Source organism: Cavia porcellus, unplaced genomic scaffold, assembly GCF_034190915.1.
Source record: "Cavia porcellus strain 051 isolate PalLab524CR breed Dunkin Hartley unplaced genomic scaffold, mCavPor4.1 scaffold_6, whole genome shotgun sequence".
Taxonomy (NCBI): Eukaryota; Metazoa; Chordata; class Mammalia; order Rodentia; family Caviidae; genus Cavia; species Cavia porcellus.
Window position 1 is genome coordinate 103,084,231 of NW_026947489.1, and position 16,112 is coordinate 103,100,342.

Here is a 16,112-nt window from a genome sequence, read left to right on the forward strand (position 1 = left end):
GACTCCCTCATCCCAATTTAAAGAACCACTCCAAAAATGAGCATCTGAAATGAATAGTCACTTTGCAGATACATAAGTGGAAACAGCAAATAAATATATGAACAAATGTCCAATATCTGTCATTCAAGAGATGCAAATTAAAACAGTGCTGTGATTACATCTCACCCCAGAAAGAAGGGTTATTATCAACAAATCAACCAATAATGAATGCTCGTGGGGCTGTGGGGAAAAAGGAACCTTTCTCCAATGTTGCTGGGAGTGTAAACTGGTACAACCACTATGGAAATCTGTGTGGTCAGTCCTCAAAAAACTAGGACTAGAGGTTCCATACTGTCTTTGTATTATCCTGAAAGAATCAAAATCATCATAACACAACAGTATATGCATATCCATGTTTATAGCAGCAGTTTGTAATAGTTAACTCTTGGAAACAGCCCAAATGCCCATCATCTGATGAATAAGGAAGTGTGTTTTGTTTGTTTTTGTCTTTTTGAGAGTGGGTCTCACTATATAGCTCAGGCTGGTCTTGAGCTCACTTCGTAACCCAGGCTGGTCTCAAATTCGTAGTGATCCTCATGCCTCAGCCTCCCACCACCACATCCAACTTAAAAGTGTTTTTAATATAATGGAATACTACTCTGCTTAAAGAAGAATAAACTTGAGACATTTCTAGCTGATGGATGGGAGCAAACTGTTAAGTGAAATAAATTGGACACACGTGTAAATATCACAGTTTTTTCTGGTGTGAGAAACTGAAAATGTACACAAGGACCAAGATGCACAATAGATATTCTGAAATGGGAAAAAAAAAAGTCCAAATGAGAAAGAAAGCAAGGGAGATGAAGGAAGAAAGGAAACGGAGATGAATTCTCTGTATGTGAAGACACAGACAACTATTTGGAAGAAAACAAGAGACAGTATGATAGTGAAGATCTCAGGTCGTCTAGCTTTGAAATTTGTATCTCTTACATTGCTTTCTTATGTCCTGTTTTGTTTTGTTGTGTTTAATTTTACCCCCTTTCAAATAAAAATTGAAAAAAAAATTTAAAGAACTATTAGAAAAAGGAAAAAATGAAAAAGCTTTTGTAAATAAGGAGGGGAACAGGGACTAAGGAAGGGAAGGAAGGAATATGGGGGGAAAACAAGCAGGATATATCATGTACACATACAAACTCTCTAAGGTGAATGACATCATTAGTTGTATTTAAAATGTACCAATAAAATTTTAAAACACACAAAAAAAGTCTGTACAATAACTCTTGGATCACATTTTGTATTCAACGAAGGCTAGTTATTACAAATGCTTTGAGTTCTATATTGCCTATATTTTTTGTCTTAGCCAACATTTTATAATTTTACAAATTTATTACTGAAAAACTCTTGTTTCAAGAACCATTTGTAGATTCTTCAGATTTTTAGAACCTAACTTAAATTCGATTCTTTATTGAATTTAAAGTTTCTGTTCTATCAGTTTGGGGTCCTGAGTTTTCCCAGTTCACGAAGACGTAAAGCATCAGATGTCTGAAGATTAAACTGAGAGCATATATGAAAAAGATTTTTCTTAAGTATAAAACATAAAGATGAGATACTATTCCAGTATTATTCCAAAGGTACACACTCCCAAAATTGCAGTCCCAAAAAAGGTGATATGAAGTATTAGGCTTAAATACCTACAACATTTATAACAATGGGAAACATTTTTTAAAACGAGAAGCCTCTCTTGGTTTTGGCCCAAGTTGGGCATTTTCTGGTATAGTGCCTAAAAAACATGATCCAACTTTTTTCTAGTTGTTCCTAAAGAACTTCAGACAGGTCAAAACACCTGCAAACCACGGAATTACTATTTAATGTCACCAGTACTTTAACAAATTCATCCCACTCCCCAGAGGGGTGTTTAGCTAAGGAACCAATTTGGAAAAACACACTCCAGGTCTTAACGTATTTCACACGAAAATGACACGCACAATCCGCAGCCATTGAGGATGCTGTTCATACCAGAATGTGGCATGGGTACATATGGAATACAAGCACGCAGGAGGCCGATGCAGGAGGACTGCTGCGAGTTCGAGGCCAACCTGTGCTACAGTGAGTTCATGGGCTGAAATAAATATCGAGACCCTGTTTCAAAAAACCTAAATAAATTAATAAGAAAAAAGATAAGACAAAAGAAAACAGGAGAGGGGAGGCGACAATAGCTTAGAATTCCCGAATGCTGCAACCAGCGAAAGAAATGTCAACTCCCCAGCAGAGCTGGCCGGACTTTCCACTTTCCCTCCGGGTCTCGCTCGCGACTCCCAAGCCCATCAGGGAGCCACCGACGTGTGTGGGGCAGAGTCGTTCGACGGTACATCAAGGAACAGAGGCGGTGGCTGCGCGACCTGGGCTTGGGACGTGACCCCAGGAACAAAGCGGTCGCGAAGGCTCCAGAGCCAAAGCACCCAAGCTCCGCAGAACACTATAGCTGACAGAAACGCAGACTCCCGGACTCCACTCGGGTCTCATTGGGTCACCAAGTGTATCTAGCAGCACGTAAGAACTTGTATTGTAAACCAGCTCCCAGGCGGCCGTGGTCTAGAGTTTAAGAATCTTTTCACTACCAGCGGAACCGCTATTAGGAATCCCGCGCGGGCCTTTGCGGCGACGTCTCAACCGAACAAGGTTCTTTTCCTTGGTCCCGCCCCACTGCCTAGCTCTGATTGGTGGAGGAAGGCAGCGCGGGTGCTGATTGGGGGGCGGCAAATCGCTCCTGGAGACTGGGGTTTGGTTGCTCCATACTGCTAAATTTATCTTTGGACCCGGATCTCGCCAGCAGCGAATCGGATCTCTATGGAGGTGGCAAGGGTGATGTCCCAGAGTCGAGAGCATCACCGTGTCCCCGCATCTTTCTTTCTTCTGTTTTGTTTTTCAAGCCCTCTCCCATTTTCCTCCTTCCAGTCTGCGACGACTGGCTCTTCACCCTGCTCAGGCCTCGGTGAAGGTGAGGAGCAGAGTCGCCACCGCGGCTAAGCGGTGCTCTCCGAAATGGCCGCTACCTCCAGCTGTCTAAAATGGCGGTCACGGGCTCCACTGGGGACCGCGGCGCTGCTGGGCAGCCCAGCCGCGGCCGAGACCGCTTTCTCCGTCGCTGATGGAGAGAATGTAGAAAGAAGGTGTTGGGTGCTGAGTCGGTTTCCTCTGGTCCTTAGCGGACCGCCGGGAGCCCTGAAGCGAAAGTGGGCTGTGGCCGGAAGCCAGCCCAGAGGTGGCGGTCTGCGGGCCGCGCGCACCTGCGAGAGGGAGGAGCCGAGGGGTGGCCGGGCCGGGCCGCAGGTCTAAGTGGCCCTGTAGGTGTGTACAGGCTGTCCGCGCCCACCTCCCCGCTGCCCATGATAATTGGCTGCTCTCCGACCCTGTCCTTCCTGCCCCCCAAGAGCGCACTGTTCACACCTGGAACCTTGTAGGGGTGAAGTTGGAAGGATCGGGGTACCTGTCAGTTTAACGGGAGGATGAGTATTTTTTCCTCTTGGGGAGTAGAATGGAAAGTTCACTCCAGGGAATGCAGATTATTTGTCTCCAAAAGATTGGGATAACACTTTTGAAGATGAGACCCTTCATGAGAAAACAAAGCATCTATTTTTCTGTTCTCTGACAGCAAGGGAGGAGAATCCGAAACCTTTAGGTGAACCAATGTCTCCACAAAGTTATCTTGCTAAACCCAAGTTGAGACCATGCAGCAAAATGAGCTTTTGCTCCTTATAAGAAAGATTTTTCTGTTAGTTTGAGACCGTTGACTTTCTGGCAGTTGTAACCCATTGTTAATGTTTCTCTGCGCGGCCCAACTCCTGGTACCAGTTTTGTTTGTTTGTTTGTTTGTTTGTTAATGCTTGGGGAATAAAATGTTCAGAAACATACAAATAATGACTAGGCACATGGACTGTGCACTCAAACTTTGGGCAGTATATTTGTTTGTTAAAAAATAATGTTAATTTAGGAAGTGACTTAATCTCTGTATGTGTCCCTGAAGTGGAATTATTAATATCCCAAGCTCTTGTTTATGTAAACTAATCTATCTGTGGAATTGAGCACAGTTACAGGCACATGGTAAACAATAATTACTCAATAAACATTAGTTGCTTTAAGAAATTGGTTATTAGCCAGGCATGGTGGCTCATGCCTGTAATCCTAGCACTTGGGAGGCTGAAGCAAAAGGATCGTTGGGAGTTCGAGGCCAGCCTGGATTACAAAGTGAACCTGAGGCCAGCCTGGACTGTATATACTCTGTCTCAAAATGACAAAGAAACGGAGAAATTGGTTATTGAAGAGACAAAACTGGTTATAGCCAAATATATATTTCGTATACCACTTCTATACATAATTCCATTTTAGTTCAGGGCTGCTTTTGGAGACATTAAGATGGGACTATACTTTTAAAATTTAGGTTTAGTTTCTGAAATTTTTGTACATTTCTATGAAGTTAGTGCAAAAGTAAGTATTTCAAAGCAATGAAATCATCAACTATGAAAACAATGTAAAATAAAAGCATTTTTGCTTTAGTAGAAGCTGTGCATCTTGTTTCAGTCCAAGAGCTGTGTTGCAAGACTCACACTACCTAGATTTAAAATAGTGATGCTCGGTTGGTTGTCCTAGAGGCTTGTAGTTAGTCCTATTTGTTGCAGTGTCTAATTTCAGTTTTTCTCATTCTAGGCTTCTGGTTACTCCCCTTCTTACCCCATACCTTAATTTTATTCTTTTGAAGAGTCTACCTTTCAAGCTGCCAAAGTGGAGAGTGATTGCAGAAGGGAGTACTCCTCATTTCAGGTATCTTACCTGTCTTACCTGTTAAGAGAACCATTTTGATTCAGAATCTAACATGAGAATATCAATTTTACTTTGTAGCCAGATTAAAAAGCTTGAGTCACATGTAGCTATAGTTGTTTAGATAATTCATATCTAACTTTAAAAACTTAATTTATAAAAAATAGTATTCACTATAGATATGTGAGCTTGTATTACTGTTTTTATTATCTTTTTATTATATCAAGGAGAAAGCTTTTAAAATACCAAATATATATTTGCTTAAGGTCTAGTTAAGTCTTCATATAGTATAATGGAATGCAAAGTAATTAGTAAAAATATACATTACTTTGAATAAGTCTTAATTAAAATAATGTAATAATATGAACATTTTAAGTCCCAGAGAAATAGTATCTAACTTTTGGTTTGTAATTTAATCTTCATTATCAACATATAATATGTAGGATGCAGTAGAATTCTGTCTTGCAACACTTTGAACTTTGTGTGTTGGGGGGGAGGGGGATATTTTTTGTTACATAAATCAAACTCAGGCATTTACCAGGCAGTTGCTGTGCCACTGCTGAGCTACATTTCCAGCTTTTGTGTCTTTTTAATGTAGTTCATTAGAATTGTTACCACCTGTGAAGGGAAACTTAAGACATATAATAGTATCAATACTTACTACATCTAATGGAAGTAGGCATCAAAAACCTAAGAATTTCCAAGTTTCTATCTCATTACATGAGATGAGATTGGTAAGTTATGACCTGTACAGTTTGTGTATGTAGTTTTATTGGAACACAACCACAGCCATTCTTTTACCCTTCATTTATGGCTGCCATATTGCTACAGCTACAGATTTCAGTAGGGCAACAGAGATTGTACAGCCCTTTGCAAAATGTTTGCTAGCCCTTGCCATGGGATATATTCCTAAATGCATTCTTAACCTAAAAATATGTTTAGCAACTCTCTGCTATTTTCTTAGCCTATAGTTCCCAGCCTTTTTTTATAAAATGTTAATTCTCTAAGTGAATGAGTGTTTTGAGAAAAAATTTGATGCCAATAATAGTACTTTTATTACTATGTTTATTTAAATGTAAGTTTAAGACTACTAAACTCATTTCTATAGCTTTTATTTTTATGTGATAATCTGCCTTTAAGAAAGGTGTGCCATACCTGAGAGCACCAGCAAGTCACATGAGAGATCACCTGATAAACGAACACGTGATATTCCATCTGCGCTTTGATCCATAGGCAGCATTTACAGATTAACTGATGTATTATATATCATCTCTCATCTTTTTTGTAACCTGTTTTATAATTTCAACATATTTGTAATAATTATTATTATAAATTAACCATGTTTTGTAACACAAACTCTTTGCCCGTGGATCTTTTACTGAAGCAAGGAAATCTTAAACAAGAAGTAGAATCTTTTTGTTACCAAATTGTATCTGAATCAAACGATCAAAAAGTTGGAATATTACAAAGTGAAGATGAACGGTTGGAGCCATCAGTTTCTAAAAAACCAGAAGGTGAGCTTTCCAGAGTCAAATTTATGTCTGGTTCTAATAAAATGGCAACATTTAGTAAGAAACCAAAAAGAAGAAAATACGATGAAAGTTATTTGTCTTTTGGATTTACTTATTTTGGAAACAGAGATGCACCACATGCTCAATGTGTATTATGTAAGAAAATCTTATCAAATAGCTCCTTAGCCCCAAGTAAGCTTCGAAGACATTTAGAAACTAAACATGCTGCATATAAAGACAAAGACATAAGCTTTTTTAAGCAGCATCTTGATTCACCTGAAAATAATAAACCCCCAACACCTAAAATTGTCAATTCAGATAATGAAAGTGCTACAGAGGCATCATACAATGTAAGTTACCATATAGCCCTGAGTGGGGAGGCTCATACGATTGGAGAATTGCTTATCAAACCTTGTGCAAAAGATGTAGTGATGCGGATGTTTGATGAACAATATAGTAAAAAGATAGATGCAGTACAGCTTTCAAATAGTACTGTTGCACGTCGAATTAAGGATCTAGCTGCTGACATCGAAGAAGAGCTTGTTTGTAGACTGAAAATTTGTGATGGTTTTTCACTACAACTAGATGAATCAGCTGATGTTTCAGGACTTGCTGTCCTGCTTGTATTTATTCGTTATAGGTTTAATAAATCTATTGAGGAAGACCTACTCTTATGTGAATCTTTGCAGAGTAATGCTACAGGTGAAGAAATATTCAATTGCATCAACAGTTTTATGCAGAAACATGAAATTGAGTGGGAAAAATGTGTTGATGTTTGTAGTGATGCTTCTAGGGTAACAGATGGGAAAATTGCTGAGGCTGTCACCTTGATAAAATATGTGGCTCCCGAAAGCACCAGCAGTCACTGCCTATTATATCGACATGCACTAGCAGTTAAAATAATGCCTACATCCCTTAAAAATGTGCTAGATCAAGCGGTACAAATCATCAATTATGTTAAGGCTCGACCACATCAATCCAGACTACTAAAAATTTTATGTGAAGAAATGGGTGCCCAGCACACAGCACTTCTTCTAAATACAGAGGTAAGGTGGCTTACCCGAGGTAAAGTTCTTGTAAGACTTTTTGAACTTCGGCGAGAATTACTGGTTTTTATGGATTCTGCTTTTCGACTGTCTGATTGTTTAACAAATTCTTCTTGGCTGTTAAGACTTGCATACCTTGCAGACATTTTTACTAAATTAAATGAAGTTAATCTGTCAATGCAAGGGAAAAATGTAACAGTTTTTACAGTGTTTGATAAAATGTCATCATTGTTAAGAAAATTGGAATTTTGGGCCTCATCTGTAGAAGAAGAAAACTTTGATTGTTTTCCTACACTCAGTGACTTTTTGACTGAAATTAATTCTACAGTTGATAAAGAGATCTGTGGTGCCATTGTGCAGCACCTAAGGGGTTTGCGCTCTACCCTTCTAAAATACTTTTCTGTAACGAATGACGGTAATGCTTGGGTTAGAAATCCATTTACAGTGACCGTTAAACCAGCCTCATTAGCAGCATGGGATTATGAGAGCCTGATTGATTTAACATCTGATTCGCAAGTGAAACAAAATTTCAGTGAACTTTCACTCAATGATTTTTGGAGTAGTCTAACTCAAGAATACCCAAGTATTGCAAAGCGTGCAGTTCGTGTGCTTCTTCCTTTTGCTACAATGCACTTGTGTGAAACAGGATTTTCATATTATGCTGCAACTAAAACAAAATACAGAAAAAGACTTGATGCTGCACCTCATATGCGGATCCGACTTAGTAACATTGCACCTAATATTAAACGGATATGTGACAAAAAGACACAAAAACACTGTTCACATTAAAACTGAAGAGTTTTGCATGTCTCTTGATAACCAAATGTAAGTGAAAATAAAAAATGATTTACTTCATTAATTAGTACTTGGGGTTTTAAATAAAATTATTCAAATTTTTTATGTTTAGATTTTCTAAGAAAGCTAAAGAATCAAAAAATTTCAGTGTTTTCGGCATTTCTTTACATTATAATTTTCATAGGGTTTCATAGTCATAACTGGGAAATGATGATCCACAAAATAAAATTCACATCTTAGCATAATGTATCTCTTCAGGATCTAATCCTTATCCATTTTTCTATCCTTTCTTGCCCTGCAGCCTTCCAATTCCATAGAACTTCTTGCCATTTCCTAAATATATCACAGTGTTTCATGCTCCCAGGTCTCAAAAAACTATTTCATTCCCATCTCTTTCTGACAGATTCCTATTTGTTTTGCAATACTTTGACTTGGTTTATTGCCAGATGTTTTCATTCTGTATTCTATCTTGATCCTATTTTACATTGTTCTGTTTATTTTGGGGGGGTGTCTGTTGCAACTCTGAATCTTGGTGGTCTTCTAATTTTCACTTGTTTTTGGACTGAGCTTTTATAAGTTCTTATCCAGATCTGTGTCTTCACTATCTAGCAAAAGGCTATACAAAAGTCAGTGCTCGGTCAAAAGAGTGATGGTTGTAGATAAACCAATAAAAAATGGAATAGACATACCGTGATGGCATGGCACCATGTGAACCCATAACTTTTTGTTTTTGTTGGCTGAGTTATCCCAGATAGAATTCATTGTGGCCATTATGCAGAAGTCATTGAGGAATGTCATAGTTCTGGGATGAAAGCAGAACTATTGAAAAAGGGGAAATATGAAAAATGTTTTCAAATATTTTCTTTCTACATCCTATACAGATTATTGCAGTTTTCATATATGGTAATTTAAGTTAATAATGTCTTTCTGTACAGCACTTGAAGATGATTACACTGAAACTCCTACCATTTATTCTTGAAATACTGTAAAAGATTTCTGACTCAACATTTCTGTCCTGGACATTTTCCTATGTCATATTATAAAACACTAGTCATCAATTTAGTATTAAAATATTTTGTGTTGCTCTCTAAAAGTCAAGGCCTACTGTAGATAACCTTTATTTATTTAATCTCACTTATCAAAATCTGTGTCCTGTTTTGGGGAGTAGAATATCTCATTAAGGCAGAATGTGGTAAAATGACTAGGTTCAAGTGCCCATTCATTCCACTGCTTAGCTAGCTATACAAGTACAACTGTATCTCTTGTAAAAGATTATTACGAAAATTAACTGCTAGTGTACACAAGACTAACAAAGGAGAATCGGAAATACAGCATGTTCTCAGTCATGCCCAGCCATGTCTTAGTTGATCTTGATTGTACACATCACACAAATTTTTATTCTTTGAAGGCTTTCGGGCTGTCAGACCTACCTTCATGTGAGGTTGTGAAATTAAGCAGTTTAAATTCATGTGTTAGTCCCTTTGTTACTTATTAAGCATCTGTTTGTATTCTATGCCTCGTAGATGTTTTACATGTTATCAGTAATCTTTATAGCAGTCCTATAGGATTATGTGAGATCATGTATAGTAAGTTGCAGGATTTAGTCAATTGTTGCCTTAAAATTTTTCTGAGATTTGATTTGAAATTATTATCTAAATCCTTTGTTTTCTAAATTCACCCAACAGTCTGGGCTTGATGGTGCACTTCTGGAATACCAGCACTCAGGAGGATGAGACAGGAAGATTGCTTCGAGTTCGAGGCCAGCCTGGGCTATGCATAGTGAGTTAAGCCCAGCCTGAACTACATGGCAGGACTGTATCTCAAATCCTCCCATTCCCCCAAAATTCACCCAGCATTAGCCATCTACTGAAAGTAGTACTGTATTCTTATAAGAGTATAGGTTAAATATTGTCAAATAAAATTATCTAAAAAGATGCATCATAATTTCACATACATGAAGCACTTTTGTCTACTAATCCCACAATTTAACATGACCTACTTTGAGCTGGGTATGGTGAACCATGCCTATAATCCCAGCACTCTTGGGAGGCTGAGGCAGGAGGATCACTATGAGTTAAGGTCAGCCTGGGCTGTATAGTGAGCCAACCTCAACTACCTGAAGGATCCTGTCTCTAAAAACCAAACATTGCCTGTTGTACATGCCTATAATCCCACCATTTGGGAGACTGAGGCAGGAGGAACACCACAAATTTAAGACATCTTGAACTACAAAGCAAGACCCTATGTCAAAAAAAAGTAAAAAATAAAGTAGTTTGAGATGTACAATGCCATAATATTTGTATCCAAAGTCTGATAATTAGACTTCTTTGATTATTGGTTTTGGGTCTAGGTTCTATCCAGGGTGTCAACCTCTTGAGATACAAAATCTCACAGTTTTCAGTCCTTTCCTCCTAACCTCCTCTGGAAATCCAGATTCCTGCATTTAAATCCTGCAATTGAATTGGCTGGGACCCTGTTATCTATTACTAGACCTCTTTAATACTGACCGTCTCCAACTTGATGCCAACTGTTCTCCTTTCCTACAACCTACCAAAGCTATCTTACAGTTACATAGCTAGTGAAAATGGGATGTAGCACTTAAAGGTAGGTCTAGAACCTGATGGATGATAGATAGGTAAGTCTAGTTCCAAGTTTAAAGTTAATATAACTTGTTAATTAGCACAATGTGATAATTAGCACAAGAGGAATTAATATTCCTCTTCTAGGCCTTAGTTTCTTCATTTATTAAATAAAAAGGATTAAACTAGAATGAACTCTAAAATTCTGACCAGATAAAATGGCGTTTAGTTTTATTTGTTTCGAGACAGCATCTCACTATTTGAAGTTCAGGCTGCCCTTGAACTCACTGTGTTGCCCAGGCTGACCTCTAAGTCACAGTTGTCTGGTATTAGCACATGACACAATACAGGCTCATGAAAAGCAAGGACAGTATTTAGAGGACCTTCAAAACAGTTGTTTCCTCATTCTTCAAGAAAGATATAAAGGTCCCTTGTGTGGAAACTGGAATCCTAACAGTTCCCTAGCTACCCATTTGTGCAGAAAGCTAATACACAGAAGGGCAAAGCCAAAATAACTTGAAAATTAAACCAGGGCCTAATTGAACCACACTTGATAACTGCCTTGCCTTTACCTTTTTGTTGTTACCTAAGCTCATAAATGCCATTTATTATTAAGACAGCTAAGTTGAGTTTGCTGTTATCAGACAAAATCAATATAGTGGCCGCTAATAGGAAAGCAATATAAAACTAGAATTTGTTAGTAAACTTAGCTGCAATGATGAGTGTCATCCTGAACTAAGTTTGATCCCTGATTATTCAGAAATCTATTATAGTGCAGTCATTTGAGACTCTACCACTGGTAATAGTCTAATAGACCAAAAGCTAAGTCAGTACATGTATTGATGTTAGCTATCATTAAATACCAATTTACTTCTCTTAGTAGGACAACTTGATAACAATAAAGTTATCTAATGTTACAAATTAGTCTGGGCTAGTCATGGATCACATATATAATTTTTTACATACATAACTGAAATTAAATATTTAAAACATCTGTTTGTTATTTCCTTTAATTTGCTTTAAGGCCCTCATAAAATATAGAACTTTTAAAAAATAAACCTGTCTCAAAAAAAATATTGCTTTCTATCAAAGTTATTTGTAAATAACTTCCCTAAGGGATCTCTTAGTACAGGTATACTGTTCATCCACATAGTAAATTATCTTTTTTTAAATTAAATATAGTGGTGGTACATTTTAGATATACATAATGATCACATTCATTATAAGGAATTTGTATCTGCACATGATATAACTTAATTCTTTGTCCTCCTTCTCCTACTCTCCCTTCAACCCTTCTTCCCTTCCTTATTTACAAAAGCTTTGTTTTTATTTTTTCCTTTTTTTCTCATTCTTTCTTTTCCTTTCCTCCTCCTACCTCCCTAGTTGCCCTTCCCATTTGAATTTTTTCTTCCTTTTTCATAGTATCTATTACACATTTTGGTCCTCATTTACACTTTCAGGTTCTTACTCCAAAGAAACAGTGCAGCATTTACACTTGTGTTTCTGATTTATTTCATGTCAGAGTATGGCCTCAGGGTGCATCCATTTAGCTAGAAATATCTCAAGCTTATCTTTACATCAGAGTAGTACTCCATTGTATTAAAAAAAAACCACATTTCTTTATCCATTCATCAGTTGATGGGCATTTGGGCTGTTTCCAAGATTTAACAATTACAAACTATGCTGCTATAAACACAGGTGTACATGTATCACTGTGGTAGAATGATAATTTTAATTCTTTCAGGATGATACTAAGAAGAGATATAAGTAGGTCAAATGGAACCTCCAGTCCTGGTCTTCTGAGGATGCTCCACAGTGATTGCACTAGTCTACACTCCCACCAACAGTGGAAAAGGGTTTCTTTATCCCCCACAACCTGGCCAGCATTTGTAATTGGTTGATTTCTCAATAATAGCCATTTTTCTGGGGTGAGATGGAATCTCAGCATTGTTTTTATTTGAATTTCTCAAATGGCTAATAATATTGAACACTTTTTCATATATTTATTTACTTTTTCTACTACCTAATCTGAGAAGTATTGATTATTTCAGATGTCTGTTTTTGGATTGTGGCATCTAATTGTTTGGAGTTCTTTTGTTTGTTTGATTATTTGTTTTGTTTTCATTTTTTTGGTACCAGGGCTCCAACTCATGACCTCATGCTTGCCAAGCAGGAGCTTATGCCACTGACCTAAACCGCCTGCTTTGAGTTCTTTACATATTCTAAATAGTAGTCCTTTGAGGAGCAATAGGCAAAAAAAATTTTTTCCATACTGTGGGTTGTCTCTTCGTTCTGTTGGTGGTTTCTTTAATAAGATAAGATCCCATTTGTTCATTCTTTGTGATAGTTCCTGTGCAATGCAGGTTATCTTTTTTAAAATGCAAAATTGAGTTTCCTGGGACCTTCAAAGACTTGAGTTGATCTTGTACTTTAGGAGCTCCACTTTGGAAAACGTATATATTAAAAGAGCTTCAAGGAGTAGGGTCGATAGTTTAGATTTCTTTTCACCTATATCCCCATGTGTTATTGGGAATCCAACTCACGACCTCACACTTACAAGGCAAGTGCTTGAGCCACTGAGATAAATCCCTGGCCCCCACCATGGGTCATTCCTGTATCATTGTTAAAGCTCTTCCCTCATCTCCCCCATCCCTTTAGGAAAGAAATTTCAAAATATTTAGTGGGTAAAAGAATAAAAGGAAACATTCTTGGGAATTTTATTGTTAGTTTTTTTGCTTTGTTTTTAAAGGAGGAAAGACCTGGTGTGGTGGTGCACACTTGTAATCTCAGCACTCTATAGGCTGAGGCAGGAAGATCCTTACCAATTCAAGGCCAGCCTGATTACAAAATGAGCTCAAGGCCAGCCTGAACTGCGTGGTGAGACCCTGTCTCAACAAGAATAATTAAATAAATAAGGAAAGGTTATTTAACTCACTGTTGGAAGTTTCTTTTAGTGTAGTTTTTAAACTCTCCTCAAACCATATCATTTCAAGATTTTATAGAAAAAAAGTGGGCTCTACTTTTTTTACCTCCTTTTAGTGAAATGAACTAAGGAATCCAGGGGAAGTTACTAATAAAGTGAATGTTGTATTTCAAAGTTATAAAATACCTAATACCATAAATCCAGACTAAACAGGAAATAGTTAATGAAAAGTTTAAATTCTTTTTTCCAATTTTATGTCATATAAAAGAGAATGAATGGAAGTTTCAGGAGCGTAAGGTTCTTGAGTTATGCACATAACCTCTGTAATCTCAGGACCTAAAACAGTATCTGATATCTTAATACTTGAACTTCAGTGTGATAATGGTGGGAAAGGGGTCCAGATTTGAATTTTAGCTCTGATACTTTTCTAATTGTGAAACCTTGAAGAAATCACTGAAGTAGTCAGACCCTTTAATTTCTTCGTCTCTTTCAAGAAAAATATTGTATTGCTTTACCCACAGTCCTGTGTTGTCAAGTAATCTAATGATATAAAACCACTATATAAAGTATTATAGCATTCTTTAAAATTATTAATACCAAAAATGTTGTAACATTACATGGCATAGAGGTCCTGAGTGGACTTGAGTTAGTGCTAACCTTTTTCTTTTGACTTGTATATTGGGTATCTAGTGTTGATTCACTTAATGAGGATAATCATGATGTGGGCCTTCAACCTTATTTTGAAGGTGAGGAAACTAAGGTTCTGTTAGATACCTTTTTAAAAACAAATTACCCCTTACAGTTTCCACAGGGAAGGAATCTTTGCTTCAGAGTCTCTCAGAAGCTACAGTGCTGTTGTCAGGTTTCTCTTAGGCTGTTGGAACCTCCTTGATACATAAACTTCTGTAGGGCAGCTTATAACATGCCCATTAGTTCTATCAAAGTAAGATAGACTAAAATCTTTCTTTTAAAACCTACTTTAGGAATTGAATCCGGTCATTTTTATTATACTGTATTCTTTGAAAGCAGATAACTGGATCCAACCCATGCTTCAGGTGGGGACAATACACAAGCCACAAATACCGGGAGGCAGAGATGATTGTGGGCTCTTTGAGAAGTCATCTACAGACTGAAAATATTCAAGTTGCCTATCCAATTTGACAAAGCTAGTATGTAGCAAACTGAGGTTACAAATCACTTTTGCCTAAAAACAAGGTCTACAATGTTTCCATCTACTACTCTGCTCCCAAAGGGATGATGTTTGTTAGGCCCTTTCCCTAGAAATCAATCACTCTAAAATGATTTTTAAAAATTGGTTTATTCTTTAAGATAGAGTAAACACTCTTTATTGTAATTGCTTTTCCTAGATTGTACATCCCACTCATTTTCTTCATAGATAGGACCAGGTCAACCTTTTCATTCTTAATTTGGATGGTAACTTCCAAATTTTAATGATACTAGAATTTTTGTTTTAAAACACGGAAGTTACTTCAGTAAGACCAGGTAAAGAAAATAATGTGGTAGGTATGTTACTGTTAGACTTTCAGAGAGCATATATTTCATCTATTCACAATTTAGAAGAGAGGAGACAGAGCCAGTTGAAATAAAAATAAAGGAATGTGAAAAGCATTAACTGAAATTCACAGAAAACATATGATCAAAGAAATTAATTTAGGAAAAAATTCATTAATCTTGAGCCATCAATTTGAGTTTAACATTTGGCCAAATTCCTAGGTTGTTTTTTTAAAAAGATTGGTGCTTGAGATTGCTGTCAGATTTGAAATTTTGAGAACTTTCTGAAAGAAGATGAAACTGGAATAAATTTGGCAGAACAAGAGTTAGACTTCAAGCCCTCAGAGGTGATAGAAGGATGCAGTTGGGATTATAAGGGGAAGGAAAGCATACAGTGCCCTAGAACACCCATAAAGGATAATTGTTGGAGAATGGGATTTGAACCTCTGTATGAGATGGCTTTTGCTGCCATTCACTTTCTGCAAACTCCAGAATGGAATTGCCTCTAGCTAGCACAGTGACTGAAAACTTGGAGCAAATGAGCCAGGCAGTATGCAGGTAGCTATGTCCAAGAAAAGAATCCTCTCTTCACACCCACATTAGCCACTGGTATTTCCTGTCCAAGATTGCATCTTACTTAGTTACTAGAACAAACTACGATAAGCCGAAAAGATGTCATGCACAGAAAACAGGAAATACCAAGGCAAGAAGAAAATCATGAACCACCAAACACCCAAGGAAAACAAATACTATGAAAAGATGATACCAATCAACAAACAAAGAATTAATGCCTAAACAGTTATTAGAGAAAGTACTTTGAAATTGTAATTGTTAATGAGAAAAAAAACAGGATAGCAACAATACAGAATTCCAAAGGAAAAAAAGAAAAAACAAAAAAAAAGAAATAATTAGTTGATAAGTTACATAGTGTCATCTTAGAAATAGTTTTTCA

At 37.2% G+C, this 16,112-nt stretch overlaps 1 protein-coding gene across 5 annotated transcripts; it reads left to right on the forward strand.

Moving 5' to 3' along the window:
* The first annotated feature begins 2,623 nt into the window (after positions 1-2,623).
* On the forward strand, positions 2,624-10,090 carry Zbed5 (zinc finger BED-type containing 5). 5 transcript variants are annotated; one of them, XM_013148074.3, is made up of 4 exons: positions 2,624-2,977; positions 4,736-4,797; positions 6,179-6,308; positions 9,832-10,090. In XM_013148074.3, the coding sequence occupies exons 1-4, from the start codon at positions 2,827-2,829 to the stop codon at positions 9,840-9,842; spliced, it is 354 nt and encodes a 117-aa protein (XP_013003528.1). In that variant the 5' UTR covers positions 2,624-2,826; the 3' UTR covers positions 9,843-10,090. The 5 variants fall into 5 exon arrangements, 4 of the variants coding, with proteins under 4 accessions (XP_013003528.1, XP_063107979.1, XP_063107978.1 ...); XM_063251908.1 differs by having other exon boundaries at positions 2,679-2,977; positions 6,179-8,176; XM_063251909.1 differs by lacking the exons at positions 6,179-6,308; positions 9,832-10,090 and adding an exon at positions 5,935-6,150 and having other exon boundaries at positions 2,637-2,977.
* Positions 10,091-16,112: the final 6,022 nt, after the last annotated feature.

Excerpts from the sequence above, each read along its gene's own strand:
- Zbed5 (XM_063251908.1), top strand. The coding sequence starts at position 2,827 with ATGGAGGTGGCAAGGGTGATGTCCCAGAGTCGAGAGCATCACCGTGTC. Across the intron at positions 2,978-4,735 it reads CTGCTCAGGCCTCGGTGAAG|AGTCTACCTTTCAAGCTGCC; the intron begins GTGAGGAGCAGA and ends ATTCTTTTGAAG. Across the intron at positions 4,798-6,178 it reads GGGAGTACTCCTCATTTCAG|CAAGGAAATCTTAAACAAGA; the intron begins GTATCTTACCTG and ends CTTTTACTGAAG.